The sequence below is a fragment of the Belonocnema kinseyi genome, chromosome 8 (assembly GCF_010883055.1).
Source record: "Belonocnema kinseyi isolate 2016_QV_RU_SX_M_011 chromosome 8, B_treatae_v1, whole genome shotgun sequence".
Taxonomy (NCBI): domain Eukaryota; kingdom Metazoa; phylum Arthropoda; class Insecta; order Hymenoptera; family Cynipidae; genus Belonocnema; species Belonocnema kinseyi.
Window position 1 is genome coordinate 95,190,836 of NC_046664.1, and position 16,538 is coordinate 95,207,373.

The window sequence follows — 16,538 nt, forward strand, 5'->3', positions numbered from 1 at the left end:
GCGCGCGCAACTCAGTCATTTACAGCGTCTCCTACTATATTCACACGGACATAGCCCTGTCATAGTATTGGACCGCATCTCGTTTCAGACCTGGGATCACTGCTCCCACATTCATGCACAGACCTTTTAGGCTGGCTTCACAATATAGCCTAATAATTGTACATACGTCGACGTACGTTCGTATAAACGCTTAAATGTACTTTGTTGCCCATTGCTACCAACTGTCGCGCGTATTTTATTGGTTCATATTCCGGTGTTCCAGTAGTTCAGTGCAGTTCAATGTTTACAGAAACATTAGAATGTGAACCAATTAAACAAACGCTACAGTTGGTAGCAATGAAGAACAACGCACATGAACGCGCTGATATCGGCGTATGTCGATGTATGTCGACGTACATACAATTCTTAAGACACATTGTGGATCCAGCCTTAAAATTAAAGGTCAACGTATCGACAACTGTAATTTTGTGATTGTGAACTCTATTTTATTTAAGCTATTTCGGCTTTAACGATCACATTCACATCACTTTTCACGTGCTTCGCACTCGATTTTGTCAAACATGTCAACTTTTCTACATTATGCTCAACACTTTGTATTTATCATGATTACTTTAATATATTTTTCTCATTTTGCATTCAATTTTATTCTTAGCTGCGCTGAAACATGTATCATTTCAATAAATTTATATCATTAGAATTCATAATATGAATGGAAATTGCTTCCTATTAAAATATATATTATCACAAAATTTGTAAATGTGTAAATGTATGTATAATATTTCCAACAAGAAAAAAAGTATTACTTGGAAAAAATAAGTTTTTTGTCTTTGTTTTTGATTTTTAGATAGTTTATGACACCGTTTTCCACATTCTTTGTTAATCACCTCATTTTACGTAATAAATACTGACTTTTATTCAAAACATTCCAAACAGAAAGAGGCCCTAATTATCTCAAAAAGATGCAATTCTAATCATCATGGAATAAAAAGCGGCAATTCAATTTTGAGGTTGACTCCTGGTTCCATCGCCCTTAAAAACATTTCAAATTTCGTGGATGTAAGAATTTAAAATTGGAACTTTGAACTTGAAAGAAAGTTACAATGCTTTATGAACTGAAAGCCTTATAAAAATTTGATTTGATTTCGGCAGCAGATGAAACAAAAATCATTAAGGAAGCGAGATAATGATAACTGACTGGATGTTCGATACATTGACTCTTCTCTAGAATAAATTATATACCCTCCGTAATTACAAAGGTAAATTAATATATACTGCACTTGTTGCAAATGTGTGCAAACATACAAGTGAGGGTGATTGGGCGGAGTCTTTCATGTTCTTTTCTCTTGTTACGTCCTGAGCACAAGAGTCTCAAATCTTAAAATACGATCATGGGATCAGAAAGTCCGTCCCTCCAACCCTTCAAGCCTTTTATTATTCTTCTAAAAGGGTTTTTAACTACACTGATAATTTAAATACATATCCTTACGATTTTAAAGCATTCGGATTTAAGACAATATCATGCTTGCGCTTTTCCTACAATACCGACTTTTTTCGTAACAAATCGCGTTCACAAGAATTGAGATATCGTATTGAAAATTTGGTTAATTAAATAATATTTATAAACAAAATTCTGCTGTTACGAGAAAAAAATTTCAATAATCTAGGAATCGGAAGTATGACATAGTCCAAAAACTACTTCGGAAATGATACACGCCATTTCACGGACACACAGCTCACATTACATGGTTGACCAGAGCAATTTGCCTCTGAATCTTAAAAGAATTCCTTATTGCTTTAACTCTAAAAGAATTACTAATTACAATCTACCTTAATCTACAAATGTACTAATCGAATACATTCTGTTCGTAGAATTAAGTTAATCCGTGCTGATGTCTTTTTTTATTATTTTATTTTGATATGGGTGTTATATCATAAAGTGACATCCCCTTTTCCATCTGTTACAATTTGTTGGGACGACCAGGCGCAGCCTTCAATTATAATAAGAATAGAGAGAAAATCATTTCCATCTCAAGTTAAAAAAATTATCGGATTAAAATTTCACAGTTATTTTATGAATATTTAATACAGTTTTGCTTTAATTAAAAGTAAGGCAAATTTGGTCGAAATGAAAATAGCTTTAATGATGTTAAAAGGTTTTTAGATTGGTCAACAACAAAATTAATAAAATACAATATATCGCCAAACTCTCATTTCACTACTTAGAGGGTGGTATTTAAGGGTGAATAATTGGGTCTCGCAGGGAGAAAAATATATATATATATTGTAAAGAAGATATTAAGGGGCAATATCTGTTTATATTAGAAGTATAAAACGTTTGATATGAACAGATAATATTTAAGATATTAAAAAAGCGAAATTTTAACGGAGCAATGTGGTTAGTGCGTGATGTAGCGACAACAGATTTTAACTCCGATTTTTCCAATCTTCAGTATTCGTCGTGTGTGTTGTGGTTTTTCTTCTATGCATTGCTTTGAAAGTTTTAGTGAAAAATGAGTGTTTTTGGATGTATCATAATTTTCTCAAGAAAACTAGAACTCAGCTTCAGGCATGTTTCATATTATAGCCCTGAACAACGTGTTATTCGTTCCACACGAAAATTGAATAATTGTGGAAAAAGACGAATGCTTAAGGATTCGGATATCAAAAACATAGGACTAAGATATAGAATCCTTTTGTATTTCATAGGAAATGGCATACTTTACAGGTAATTTTTGCAGGGTTAAAATAATATTTTTTGAAAATCTTAAATTCTGTTATTTAATATCTTGGATATTGTTTGTTAAAATCTGTTTATTACACAGCCAAACAAAAAAAAAGTGTGCGGATCTGGTAAGAAGACACACGTATTCCTATGGATTTTGGGGCGCTGAATTCAAATTCGGTATCAAAAATCACCCATCACGTCATGGTTGAGCCATAACCTCAAAAAATGACGAAAAATCATGCACTGAGGCAAATAAATTTCAAAATAATGCCAGTGATGCAAATTTTCACTTCAAAAACATGTCGACAACTGTGAAGGATGAACCCTTACCTGATATCAACTTATTTAACATAACTTTACTCAACAGAACCTAACCTCACCTAACCTGAATTAACAGAAATTTATTGAACTACACGTAAAACTCTGGAAGCATATTTTCACAGTAGCAAATATGTGCTACATCGAATGGGTCAACTCGAGCCTAACCTAGAAATAAATCTAACCTAGCCTAACCTAACCTAACCTCACGAAACATAATTAAACTGATTGTGTTGTCCCGTTGTGTTTGCGGTACCGTTTCATTCAGCTTCGGATTAACCTACATAGAGGTTTAACCTATCCTAACCTAAGAAAACCTGACCTAACCTAACCGATTACGCTAGTAACCCTGTTCTTGCGTACTTTCATATTTTGACATTAATAGCAGGAAAAAAATTTTGAATAAAACTCTTATTCATTTGCATGTTTAAGTTACATTTCTACATTTTAATTGATACAAACATTGTCAGGTTAATTGAAATGGGTTCAATTCTACTTGTAGTTCTAAGTTTCTTCAAATGAGTAATGTGCGTCTAAATTTTGAACCACCCATAGTACAATGAAATGAATTTTATTGTGTTACAACGGTAACACTTAAGTTAAGTTGTGTTGCGTTAAGAAAAATTTCGTTAGGTTCTGTTAAGTTAGATTCATTTGTAGGTTAAGATCGAGTTAACCTATTAAATATAGCACACATTTAAGACTGAGAACCGTACGCTTACATAGCTACACGTGTGGTTGAATTTCATTGGGCTTGGTTAGGTTAGGTCAGGTTTTGTTAGGTTAGGATAGGTTAAACCTCTATGTAGGTTAAGCCGAAGCTGAATGAAACGGTACCGCAAACACAATGGGACAACACAATCAGTTTAATTGTGTTTCGTGAGGTTAGGTTAGGTTAGGCTAGGTTAGATTTATTTCTAGGTTAGGCTCGAGTTGACCCATTCGATGTAGCACACGTTTGCTACTGTGAAAATATGCTTCCAGAGCTTTACGTGTAGTTCAATAAGTTTCTGTTAATTCAGGTTAGGTGAGGTCAGGTTCTGTTGGGTAAAGTTATGTTAAATAAGTTGATATCAGGCAAGGGTTGATCCTTCACAGTTGTCGACATGTTTTTGACTGAAAATTTGCATCACTGGCATTATTTTGAAATTTATTTGCCTCAGTGCATTATTTTTCGACATTTTTTGAGGTTATGGCTCAACCATGACGTGATGGGTGATTTTTGATACCGAATTTGAATTCAGTACCCCAAAATCCATAGGAATACGTGTGTCTTGTTACCAGATCCGCACACTTTTTTTGTGTGGCTGTGTTATCTATGGATGCTCTGCATCAATATCTAGATTTCCCCCCCCCCCCCCCATAGTTAAATCGCTGAGATGTTAAATAGTAATATCTAGATAGTCTGTGCTAATAGCTATTTTTCTCCATGTAGAAGGGTTTAAATTATAACGTTATTATTGATACGTTTATAATCATTTGTGAAGCTGCTCAAAAATTCAGGGTATCATTCTATCAGGTCCATTAGCATTAACAATGTTTATTACAATGGACCTCTGATATAATCGAGTGTAATAAACATTATTGCGAAAAGACGCACAAATCGTGGCAAATAATTTTCAAATTAAAAGTGTTCAAAATTGCAGAATATGAAATTAAAAGCGTGCTTTTTTACGATATTAAACAACCTGTAAATGAGGAATACTTACAATGGTACACTTTCAAATACTTGATAGCTATATAAATGGAGAAATTTGTATTCTTATACGTTTAGGAATTTAAGAAACTTTACTACTAATTATTTAAGACTGAAAATCAATGAATTAAGCAACTTAAAAGTGGAACATTTTCAATTCATTTCCTTTTGCAAAATAAGGAATTTTATATTGAGAGAAATAAACATTTGGTAGATTGAAAATAATACTTTTAGAATTGTATTCACAAAATAAAACGTTCAAGAGTGAATATTTTTATATTTTAAACTTGATTATTTCACTATATAATAATTTCAAATTTGAATTTTCCACAATATAAAAATTCCGTGAAGGCAATAAAAACTAAATATTCTTAAAGCAGTTTTACCGCGTTCAGGCCCATTTCCAAATTAATGAGTTATAAATCTGGTTAAATTCTCTTTAAATTAGAACTATGCAACAACTATCTATTCAAAATTGCAGCATTCTTGATTTGATAATGTTCTAAACTAAAAATTTATAACTTAAGGCCCAGAATTATTCTTGTTTGAAGTAAATAAAGTGTAAAATTTAATATTGTGTTCATAGTTATGTTGTTTTATATTTATACATTATTAATTGACAAAGCCATGTTTCGCGCGCGCTGTTGTGTGCATGTAATATTGCTAGTGGAAAATAAATCATAAATAAATTTGGTAAATATCTGAACCTATAATCATTTATTCATAACCATAAGCCTGTCAACATTTCGGATGATTCGGATATTATTGTTCAGCATGATAGCCCTAAAACTTAAACTTTCTCCGCTTATTCGAGCAACAAAGATTCACGACTGGGTAGTCAAAGATAAGCCGAAATTACTTAGAGACCTCCATACTTTTAAATGAAAAATATATGGGCATACATACATACCTTTTACCAATTTCGATTTCGAAGAAACTAGAAGTATACCGGAAAGTACCGGTTTAAGATTGAAATAAAAAGTCAACCGACGATATTATCGAGTAGTCGGAGTGACGAATCGCACAAATTGCTCATACATCATTGGCTACCGAGGTGAAAGAGCAGTTTATTACTATACTGGGGAAAATATCGAGAAAAACAGGTTGTTCCTTTCGTTCTTTGTCGCAATGAACGAGCAATGTGCTCTTGTTTCTCAGGATTATGAGAAACTTTATGCAATAAATAGTTTCTGTGTTTCTGCTTCATACAGAGTTGATACGAATGCGACTTTCCTTGAATTTAAATCATTAATCATCCTGTATCCATGCAACATGCATAGTAGCACCAAGAGAGAAAATAAAATGTATTACCTAGCAAAAGTTCTTACGGGCCGTGCAATTGATTAAGTACCTTCTCATCTTTAAACTCGAGACGCTGATTATTTACTTTTCACAGAAGCCTCACTGAAACGAAAAGAAAACTCAGATTTTTGGAATTTTTAACTTTTTTGCAGAACTCGGCTGTACATTTAGGGTGGACAGGAATCCTACCATTTTTTAAACTCACAGCGTCGCACGGCGAAATTTTTTCAAGAAACAATAATATAAAATCAGAAATTAACCAAATATTTAGTATGAAATTTTAATTAAGGTAGTTGGCGTGTCAAAAATAAAACCTCGGAAGAAAATAATTTTTCTATGATTCTATGAATCAATAAAATATTGATGATGAACAAGATTTTCTTTAACAGTGTTTTTTGCAATTAAATGTTTTATTATCACATTTTCTACAACTCTCGGTTTTACAATTTTAAAAGGAATGTTTTCTATGTCTGAAATATTTAAAACAACTTTTAAAAATTAAATATTTTTAATACGAGTATAAATATTTAAATATTATTTACTTGTCCTGAAAATTTAAAATAGTTAAACTATGAGGATTATTTGGTCTGTGTAAATATGGAATACATAATTGAATAAAATTAAACCTTTTACAAAAAATTGGTAAACAGCGACCTTGAGAAGAAATTTGGTTTAAAAAAATATTGTTAAATAATTTATTTCGTAAGTTTTAAACTTTTTTTCATACAAGATAATGTTTTTTTTCTTTTATAAGAGATAATTTGTAAAATCATTTCAATTCTTAGAACCATATAAAACTTTTTTCTTGCGGAGGCCTAAAATTTCTTTAAATGGAACCGAAGATGGATGCGATTCTTTCTATATCACGAAGAAAATGTTTTCGTGACATCAAAATCATGAATTTTACCTTTTTTGAATGATTTCCATACACCTGTAAGATCATGCAATTTTTTTATACATCATATTATGATTGCATGTTCCTTAATTTCAGAGAAATAAACTGAAGATCTGAGAATGAAAACTATATAAAGACCAAAAATTCTGCTTGATAGGAAGAAGAAAAAAGTTTTCTGTGACAGGTTTTCAAAAATAAAATGTTGATAAAATTATTGAAGCATATACTCAATGTGCTCAATGTGTTTCAAACCTTATTAATTTAAAAACTGCATGTTTTTTACAAAATCACGAAAAGATAAAAGGAACTTTATCAGGCCTGTTAAACATGCGCAATATATGTGACGTGCGCCGAAGAAAGGAAAACTTAGATTTTTCAGGGCGAGCGGTCGACGTCAACCCGATAGACGCGGCTTTTAGGAGAGAGGGAAGGCTTACGAAATCTTCCCTCTCCACTTACCACTACATTTTCACGGAAAGAAATAGGCGGTAGCCGCAGCTCACGGACGGGGTATAGATGAGACGCTCAAATATAGTGGGGAGTGATCGAAGGTGTTTCACGGAATCTCGAGCTCTCGAGCGAAAGCCCGATTTTTCGGTTACCTAAAAACTCAATTATTAGCAATAATAATGCTTGGATTTTTCTTCGGTTATTTCATTAGAAAGAGCAGCTCCAAAACTATCGAAAGGTGTAAGAATCTCGATTTCATTTTTTTTAGAATAAGCCCTCTTTCTTCGGCGCAAGTCACATATGTATTCTTTGAAATGCCAAAATTTAAAAAAATGCTTTAACTTGAATTTAATAAATTATACAAACGTGAGAATGAAAATTGGATAAGGACAAAATTAAAATTATTTCTATACCACATAGTAGAAAATTGAGTCAAAATTATAGAAAAATGAAGCCATTCATTATAACATAATTCTAATATTAACCAATTAAACAGTGTTCTAAATTACTTTTCCTAAATTACTATACATTTTTCATTCTTATGTCTTCATTTTAAAGCACTATATGTAACTTTTTAAATGTTCAATTAACAAAATATAATAACGCTTTTTTTGCATACTTGCCAAAATTTAAACTTCAACAGATTTTTTCAATTTATCGGTACGCGAGAGTCAAGTGATAACTGACTTCAAAATTTTGAACCCATTTCTGATTCCATCGGTTTCGAACTTTAATTTAAATTTCAAAAGGCAGTATCATGTAGAAATTTCGAAATTAAGGATTTCATAATTAAAAACTTTCAAGCTTTATAAGTTTGTTTTAAATTCGAGGACAAAAAAGTTAAATTCTTGAAGTCAATAGATTATAAATATTTTCTTATTTCAAATTTTCTATGCTTGCGAATTTCTATTTTTTTCATTATCAATATTAAAATTTATTTTTAGATCTCAAAATAATACTTTCCTTTTGAATTTTCTCTTTTACTCAAATTTAAAATGTTGAGATTTAGTTCTTCTATAAATGTTTTTTTTAATTGATAGGAAGAAGTGTTAATATCTTTTGTTCTATTTTTCAATTCCAAAATGCAAAACAAAATCGGATTCTGTTCATTTTTGCTCAGGAAAAATACGGTTAGAGGAAAGCTAGAACAGCAGTATTTTTTGGATAAGTAAACTTTCCTTTCCTGGGTACATTATTAGATACATAATAAATCAGTAATAACTCGGTATCAATAGAAAAAACTAGCCTTGTTTTTTTATTCTGAAAAAACCCCATTGCACATATTTTTTAACAATTAAAATTTGTCATTGTTGAAAAAAACGAAATAAAAGACTGAACAATTAAACATTTTAATCTATTCAATTTAAAAGAACAAGAAATTTTAATTGAAAGTCAACATAAATTGATAAATTGAGTCGAAAACCGTGAATTATAATATGTGCATTTTTTAATTGACTACGTTCTAAAATCCTAATTGTATGTTTCCTGTTGCATAATTGCATATTTAGGTAGAGAACGAACAGAAAGTTCCGATTGAGTTCCTAGTTTAAGCAAAACACTATTTTTGCAACGAATTTCTGAAAACATTTTGAAAATACCAAAAGACGTTTTTTTTAATATTAATTAATTGGAGAAATAAATTTAGAGAACGTAAAGATCTCTTCTTGTTTATCGTGAGTGAAATAATAATTTATCAAGTTTTGGTGAACTTTTTTTACACAGTAGCGCTACTCGACTGATGTGAGTTGTAATTATTAACCCAAGAGATCGGTTCTAATTGGTCAATAAAATAAATTAGGCTTATCTTTTTTGATCATTCCGAAGTCAACGAATTCATGAGATATTTCGGTCAACGGTTTTTTATAATGAACCTCACTTTCGCTTGTTCAAATTAAGAAGACAAATCGAACCTTTAAATATAATTTTTGTAACACATGAGAGTTTTTTTATGCAAGAAGTTGTTTTTTATTATGCTATAGTTCAACTACAGATTCCGTGAAAAGTAACCATTTCAAAGTCTCCAAATATTAATTTAATATATTGACAGAAGCCTCCAAATGATAAAGGAACTAAATCGTTTTTTTTTTCTTTTGCGACTTTCGAATAAAAATTCCCCTTCGAAAGAGTTCAATAAAAAATCAATAGCAATATTTTGCATCAAAATAACAAAAAAATCTTAACGTGACTGTGAAAGGAAATAAATATAAGACGGAACTTCCCCTTTAAAGTTAAAACGAGGTTCAATCGATGCAGCCTCGAGCGTATCTTTTATGCATTCCGCACTCATATTTCAATCCGGCGTCGTATTTTATAAGGCGACAGGTGATAGAAAAGTTATTAATAATTGATTTTAGAAAGTACATCGTTAGCATTACCTTTTCTTCCATTTTTTCCCCACTTTTTTGTCATAAATTGTTTGCAAACATTTTGCACGTGCCCAAGAACACTCCACGGTTGGCACTTTATTTATATGTTCTCTCCCAATATTTCTGCATTTGCGAAAAAAATCCCATTTCTCTTGTCCTATGAAATCCTTCTGCTCGACTAAGGACTGATTGCTTATCCAAGAATTCTGAAGTGAGGTCGTAACGCTCCTTATCTCCTAGAAAAGATCTCAATCTCAAGATTGCTTCTTTCTCATTTCTAGATCACGGTCGTATATGCAAACGGCATCATATTTCTGGGACAAAGGCTATTAAAGTATTTTTTGTATGAAAAACAAGGAATGGCACTTTCTAAGAATTGAGAAAATTACCGATTTTTTAAATAAAACAAGCAGACAATTAGTTAATCATTTAAATTTTTTTATAATATTTAAGAAAGTAACTTCTAATATTTTGTGTCTATGCATAAGTTGTTAGATGGAAAATAATATATTGAAAAGGAGAATTATTGCTAATGTATTAATTATAAAAATATATACAATATTACTAGCGGACTTTTTTATATTAGAGGTACCTGACAGAATTAACAATCTTTTGCATTCTCGTTTAATTACTGGGTTATTTTTTTAGTTATAGGAGTTCAATTAATTCTAATATCTTTATGTAGGAATCTTGCGAAAATATGATTCGATATTGGAAGCAATGGGGTCGAGTAATTGCAGTGATGATTTATGCAGCTTAGAATAGCGGTTAATTTCTGCACTACTTCTGATTTATGAGCTTGGGTTTCTTGTATATTGTGGGTGTGTTTTTACTTTAAATGAAATATTGAAATTTTATTTATATGGAATTTCCTGAACAGGTTGAATTTATATCTCATTATCTTACACCTATTCTTGGAATACAAAATATAATATCTTATAAATATGATTTGTATAGGGAATTAAATTGTTCAGTGATTTAAATTCTTCAATATTGAGTCCTTTCATTTTAAATTGTTCTCCTACAAAAAAAGTATTAATGCTTAAAATTTTTAATCGATGAATTCGGATCTCTTCAAGAGAAAATGATTTAATTTTAACACTAGAGATTTTCATCTTTACAAAGCTGTATTTTTTTAAATAAATGAATTAGGCTTGAATATCCATTGGCTAAAGTGGCCATCAGCAAATACAATATAATGAAAGTTGTTCAATTGATACAGTCTTCAATTTTAAAGTCTTGCAATAATTAATTTTATTTAAATCAACTGCATTCACTTGTAATTTGCTATAACATCCAAAGTGTGATTATGTAACAAAATCAACTTTCAACTTAAATTTTTTTAGAAATAGAAGTTATATTCCTCATAAAAACAGCCCAGTAATCTTACAATTGGAGGAAAAAAATTAATACAAATAAAAATGAAAGTACACCAATCGCATTTTGCTTTACATATATTTTAATGACGTTAAAACTTTTTGAAACCCAAGAAATGAGCTGAATTTGTTATTAATTTGAGTGCACACTTTATATATTTCGTTGATCGAACAGTAAAATGCCGCTACTTAAAGAATTTTTGGGCAAATTTGCATCGAGCGCGAAGCACGAAATACGTTATGACAATATATTCGTAAAGCCGAAGGAGGTATGAAAAAGAACTTAAAATCATCAAATAACACTTGTCGATGGGTAATCTCGAGCGCAAAGTACAAAATCCAACAGACGCGCGCTCAAACTAACGAGCCACGCTTTTGTTTTCATTAACTAATTTTAGTTTTTAAAAAGTTAGATAGAACCGTATGTTTCTAGCATAATAAATTATTGAATCGCTTTCGCGAAAAGTTCTCTGGAATTCTACAAAGTACAACGACTGTTAATGCGTTTCAATACATCGTTTTTTAATACGGTTGGTGAGACTGATTTGATAAGTTGAATCCTTATAGAGTGGAGCATCGCTAATATGTATAATTATGTAAAGTCTGCAAAGATCACGATTCGCTTATTTTTTCAGTTATTCTGTCATTCAGTCAGTCAGGTCTTGAATAGAAGACTTTTCACCATAAAAACATCACTAAAGAGCAGCTCTGTTATTATGTCTTTCAAAATCTGATAATGCAATGTTCTGTCTGTCAACTACATTGCGAAGCTTGAAATTTCACAATCTCACAATGACACTTTATTTGTTTCAGGGCTACTCTTGCATCGACCTACTGAACGCGGGAATGAGAGATAGTGGTGTTTACTACCTTCAGATTCGAGGCACAACCTACTGGTTTCTCAAGGTCTTCTGTGAGCAGGAAATCGCTGATGGTGGTTGGACGGTGAGTTTCCGGTTGAGAAATAATATTTGCTTAAGATATTTATTTACGTACATGTACTTCTAGAAATGATTGAGACATTTTTTAGGAGCATCGGAATATTTAAGTGTTTGTTTAGTCACGAATTTTCGTATTTGAGTAAACTTCAATCAACATTTTTGCATTTCATTGGTTCTGTTACATAAAATAATAAAAAAGAAAACCAAAGACAATATTTTTAATAATTGAAGTGTTGCAGTGCAGAACTAGATAATCAAAATTTTCATCAAAAACACGTTTCGGCGTAATATTTCAGTTAGAATTTTAACATAGTAATGATTTTTTAAACATTTTTGGAATTATATTTCTTGAAATTATTATAATTTAATAAAAGAAATTATGTATATATTTTCTTATTTTTGCGGACATTTAACAAACAACTTCTGTCAAACTGTGATATCGTGATTTCGATTTTCTCTTTAGATCATCTTTTTTTGCATAAAATTTTTTTTATTCAGATTCAGCATTCTCATATCTCGGGAGACAGATTTTATTTTATGAAGAAATTTAAATTTCTTTTGTGAACTACTGTCTAAAGTAGATCTGATACCTTGAAAGCATTATTTTATTTTTTAAATTTCAATTTAATTTTTATATCAATTTGCAGTCAAGGTTGCTCTAATTTTTAGTTAGTGTCACTTCGAGACGATTGTCAAACTCCATTCCCTCAAACCTGAATGCCTGTTTTTGAAAATACTTTTTTGGATCCGAGAGAAGATACTTGTTTCATCTTTAAATAGTAATTCCAACTTTGCTCAATGTTTTTTCGCTCTTCTGAAAAATATCCACTTTGTTGTTTAACTAGTTCTATTCTGTCACCCTTCCATTGATGAAAATACGCCTGTAGCGTACATGTTGGATCTTGACAATAACGCCACCTGGGCTCCTCAAACTGGTGTCCAGAATTAAGTATTTACTATAATATTTTTTGTTAATATTTCATTCCAATTCAAATTTCTTCATATTAGTTCCAAATTGATGGCGCTGTCATAGCTACCCAACATGCGTGTACGTATCTTATGTTTAGAATTAATATACATATATTTCCTGTGCGATATATAGACAATGTCTCTCCAAAAATACATATTTCCGAGGATGAACGAAAAATTGTACGTTTGATTTTTGTCGTCAAATGATTTTTGTTCAAAATAATCAATTTCCGATGAAAAACACTACTATACCATATCACTGTTCAAATATTTATAAAAATTCTTCAAACTCTGATTATTTTTTATAAACAATATCATTTATGCACGAAAAATACTAGTATAACAAATTCTTGTTTTAAGATTGTAAATATCCTTTCAAACCTAATGATTGTTAATAATAGTTGTGGTGCTTTCACGATGATTCCATTTTGATAAAAAGAGATATTTCGGGTTCCAACTGTGTAAAAAACTACAAGAAGAAAACTACCCTGAAGAAATCAACTGTAATGTTCACGAAACGTTTGCAAAATTCATAGTTAGTATAAAACGCCAACAAAACCAACTATTGTTTTAAAAAATTTCATTATTATCATAAAATTCTTTAAAAAAATAAAAATATACATTTTAAACCAAGAACACTAACATAATATAACCAAAACTGTTCCCCCGATAGCTTAAGGGCATGTGATACTTAGAAAATTGTCGATTTTACCAGTTTTCGGTTTCCCCGGCTTTTTTCTAGAATAATAAATATTTTGTCTTCAAAATTTGGGAAATGACAGAGAAAAACATGCTAACGGACGTCCCCACGCACTTTTTTTGTAGGTTAATTCAAAAAAGTTTGAATTTAGCAAAATGTGATTAATTTACATAACGCTTAGGAAATAGAATCGATTTTTTCAGTGTTAGATTACCCCGGGTTTTTTCCTAAGATAAGAAATATTTGGCCTTCAAAATCTTGGAAATAATAGCGAACATGCTAACGGACGTCCCCGCAGACTTTTGTTGTGTTTTTTCATCAAAATTTTTTTAATATTACTAACAATGTGCGTGTATATTTCGAGGTTATGTGCGTTAAAATTCACCCGAACGTTACTTCCAAACTACACAATATTTTTGGCCGAAAACTTTGGACTTACAAATAAACATAGTAACTAATCTCCCGGAACTAACCTTGTTTACAGCCAATGAAAAAAGTTTATTTCATAAATAATTTCCAGATTATCGGAAAGGCAGAGATGAAAAACGACGCAACCTCAAAATAATGCATATGTATAAAATTTTTATATAGCACCATCAATTTTTTTGTTATTATCCTTAAAAAAAGAGTCTGGGTACGTCCGTTATGATATTTTATAGCCTCTCCGAATTCAGTTTTTTAAATTTTTCATTTTTGTGGAAAAAAGCCGGAGAAACTGTAAATATCACATGCCCTTAACCTAAAATTATGGTACACAGAATTTGAAATTTTCAAAAATCTAATGAATTTTTAGTAAAAATACGAATTTTTAGTGTAAAAAGCTAACGTAACCTAAAACTGTTTAAAAATTATTTAATCCTTGAAGTCTAAGAATATTAGATTAAACGTACCCATTTCAAAACCTAACATTTTTAGACATCAAAACCTTATAATTTCATATTAAAATTGATTTCTAAAAGGCAGTGTATGTTTACCGAAAAATCATGGCTTAAAGCTTAAATAGTCCCTTTTTCAGGTTCCACTATTTGTACAGATAAAATCCTAATGTGTGTATTAAAATTTTGGTACATGTATCCACAACATTCAAAAAATATATATACAAAATTTTCAATAAATTATTAGATAATTTGAACAATTGAATTTAACCGTTCAAGAATATTAAAAAGCACAAATGTTTCTCAATTTACATACTGTTTTCTATGATTTTTGAAACTAAAAGGGATTATTTGTAGATTTAATTTTCAAAACAGCAATAAAAATAATTTTGAGATTTTCAGGGCACATGATTACACCACTTTTTTTAGATATAAATAGAATACATTGCAATTGTGCACATCCGATTTTTAACCAATTTCGTCTTCAAATTCGAAATATTTTACAACAAATTTATTTAACGATGTCCTTTAAAAAAGTGCCCTCGGCCTCAATTAAGCGTTTACTGGTTCTCACAAACTATAAATTCTGTCAATACTCAAGAAAATCCGGCAATAAAAAAATTGTGGTTAATGCTATTACCTTCCCGTACAATTTACCTTCGTTTTATGCAAATGCCTTACAGTAACCCAAGCAGTGCCCGCAACTCAATTTTATTCACGGATGATGCTAACGGCAATAAGACATAAACTGAGGTATCCTGAACTAAAAGCAATGCTTAGAACGTGATCACATAACTTTTATTTGAAAGAATAAGTATCTCTGTTCGCTTTTTTTTTCAATTTCACTTTTCACTTCTGCCACTCGCCAACTAGCCATGGAATCCTATGTAATTAATCATCTCTAATAAAGTTGTATCATTTTCTAAATTCTATCAAATGTTATATTTACTTCTTTGTAACTATTATAACAAAGTCAAAGAAGATTATTCAGCAAAGCTAATAAATTGATTTATTTGACAGAGATCAAAATTGTGACATAAAGTGGGCAATAAAGCTTTTCCATAATTCAATCTAGAGTCTCTTATCAACCACGAAATTTTCTACATTTTTTCATTAAAGCACATAATAAGAACCACCAAACGGAACTCATATTCGATGAGTATAAAAACATGTGAAATCTTAAATTGGATGATTCATACAAAAAAAGATGAAAGCGTTCTGCTTGTTAATTCTTCCGACAAAAAGATTAGTTTCCAGGCTGATAAAGTAATAAACTTGAGGCTCAATGACGCTTTCACCAATTGAACTTACATAGTCATTGTGGCCGTTAACAACAGTCGGAAGTAAAATCCAAATCTGATTGGCGTCGCTGTACCGGAACTACTTAAATTTTTATGCGTTTTGATTGGTATGGATTGGCTCTATTTTCAAATCACAATTTTATTTTGAAGAGAATTTAATACATAATACGAGGTGTGTTCAAAAAGTAAGGTGACTTTTCAATTTTCGCGGGCTACGTAGATTCAAGTTTTAAATTTTTTGTTTTTTGTGTTGGTACACTCGTCACGATCATATGTTCACAGTTTTAACGATATAGCACGTGTTGTTTTTCTGGCAGAAGCGTAAAAGGTTAGAAGAGTTTGGTGTGCTCGGCGATTTTCTTCTTTCGAAAAAAATGGAGCAAAGAGTTTGCATTAAATTTTGGGTGAAAAATGAAATCCAGTGCTCTAAAACTCTTGAAATGTTGAAGGTTGCATACGGTGAGTCTACTCTGAGTAAGAAAAATGTGTATAAGTGGTACAAGCTGTTCCAAGAAGGCCGAAAGGATGTCGAAGACGAACCTCGCCCTGGATGTCCCAGCACGTCAACAACAGATGAAAACGTTCAAGCAGTGGAAGAAATGGTGTTGAAAAATCGCCGAATTA

At 31.0% G+C, this 16,538-nt stretch overlaps 1 protein-coding gene across 3 annotated transcripts in view; it reads left to right on the forward strand.

Moving 5' to 3' along the window:
• The window catches only part of LOC117177854 (angiopoietin-2), a 275,542-nt gene that overhangs the window by 217,057 nt on the left and 41,947 nt on the right, over nt 1–16,538 (forward strand). For all 3 annotated transcript variants that reach the window (XM_033368873.1, XM_033368874.1, XM_033368875.1), the window contains one exon: nt 11,942–12,073. In XM_033368873.1, coding sequence (XP_033224764.1) covers nt 11,942–12,073 — 132 coding nt within the window. The remainder of the gene's footprint in view (nt 1–11,941; nt 12,074–16,538) is intronic.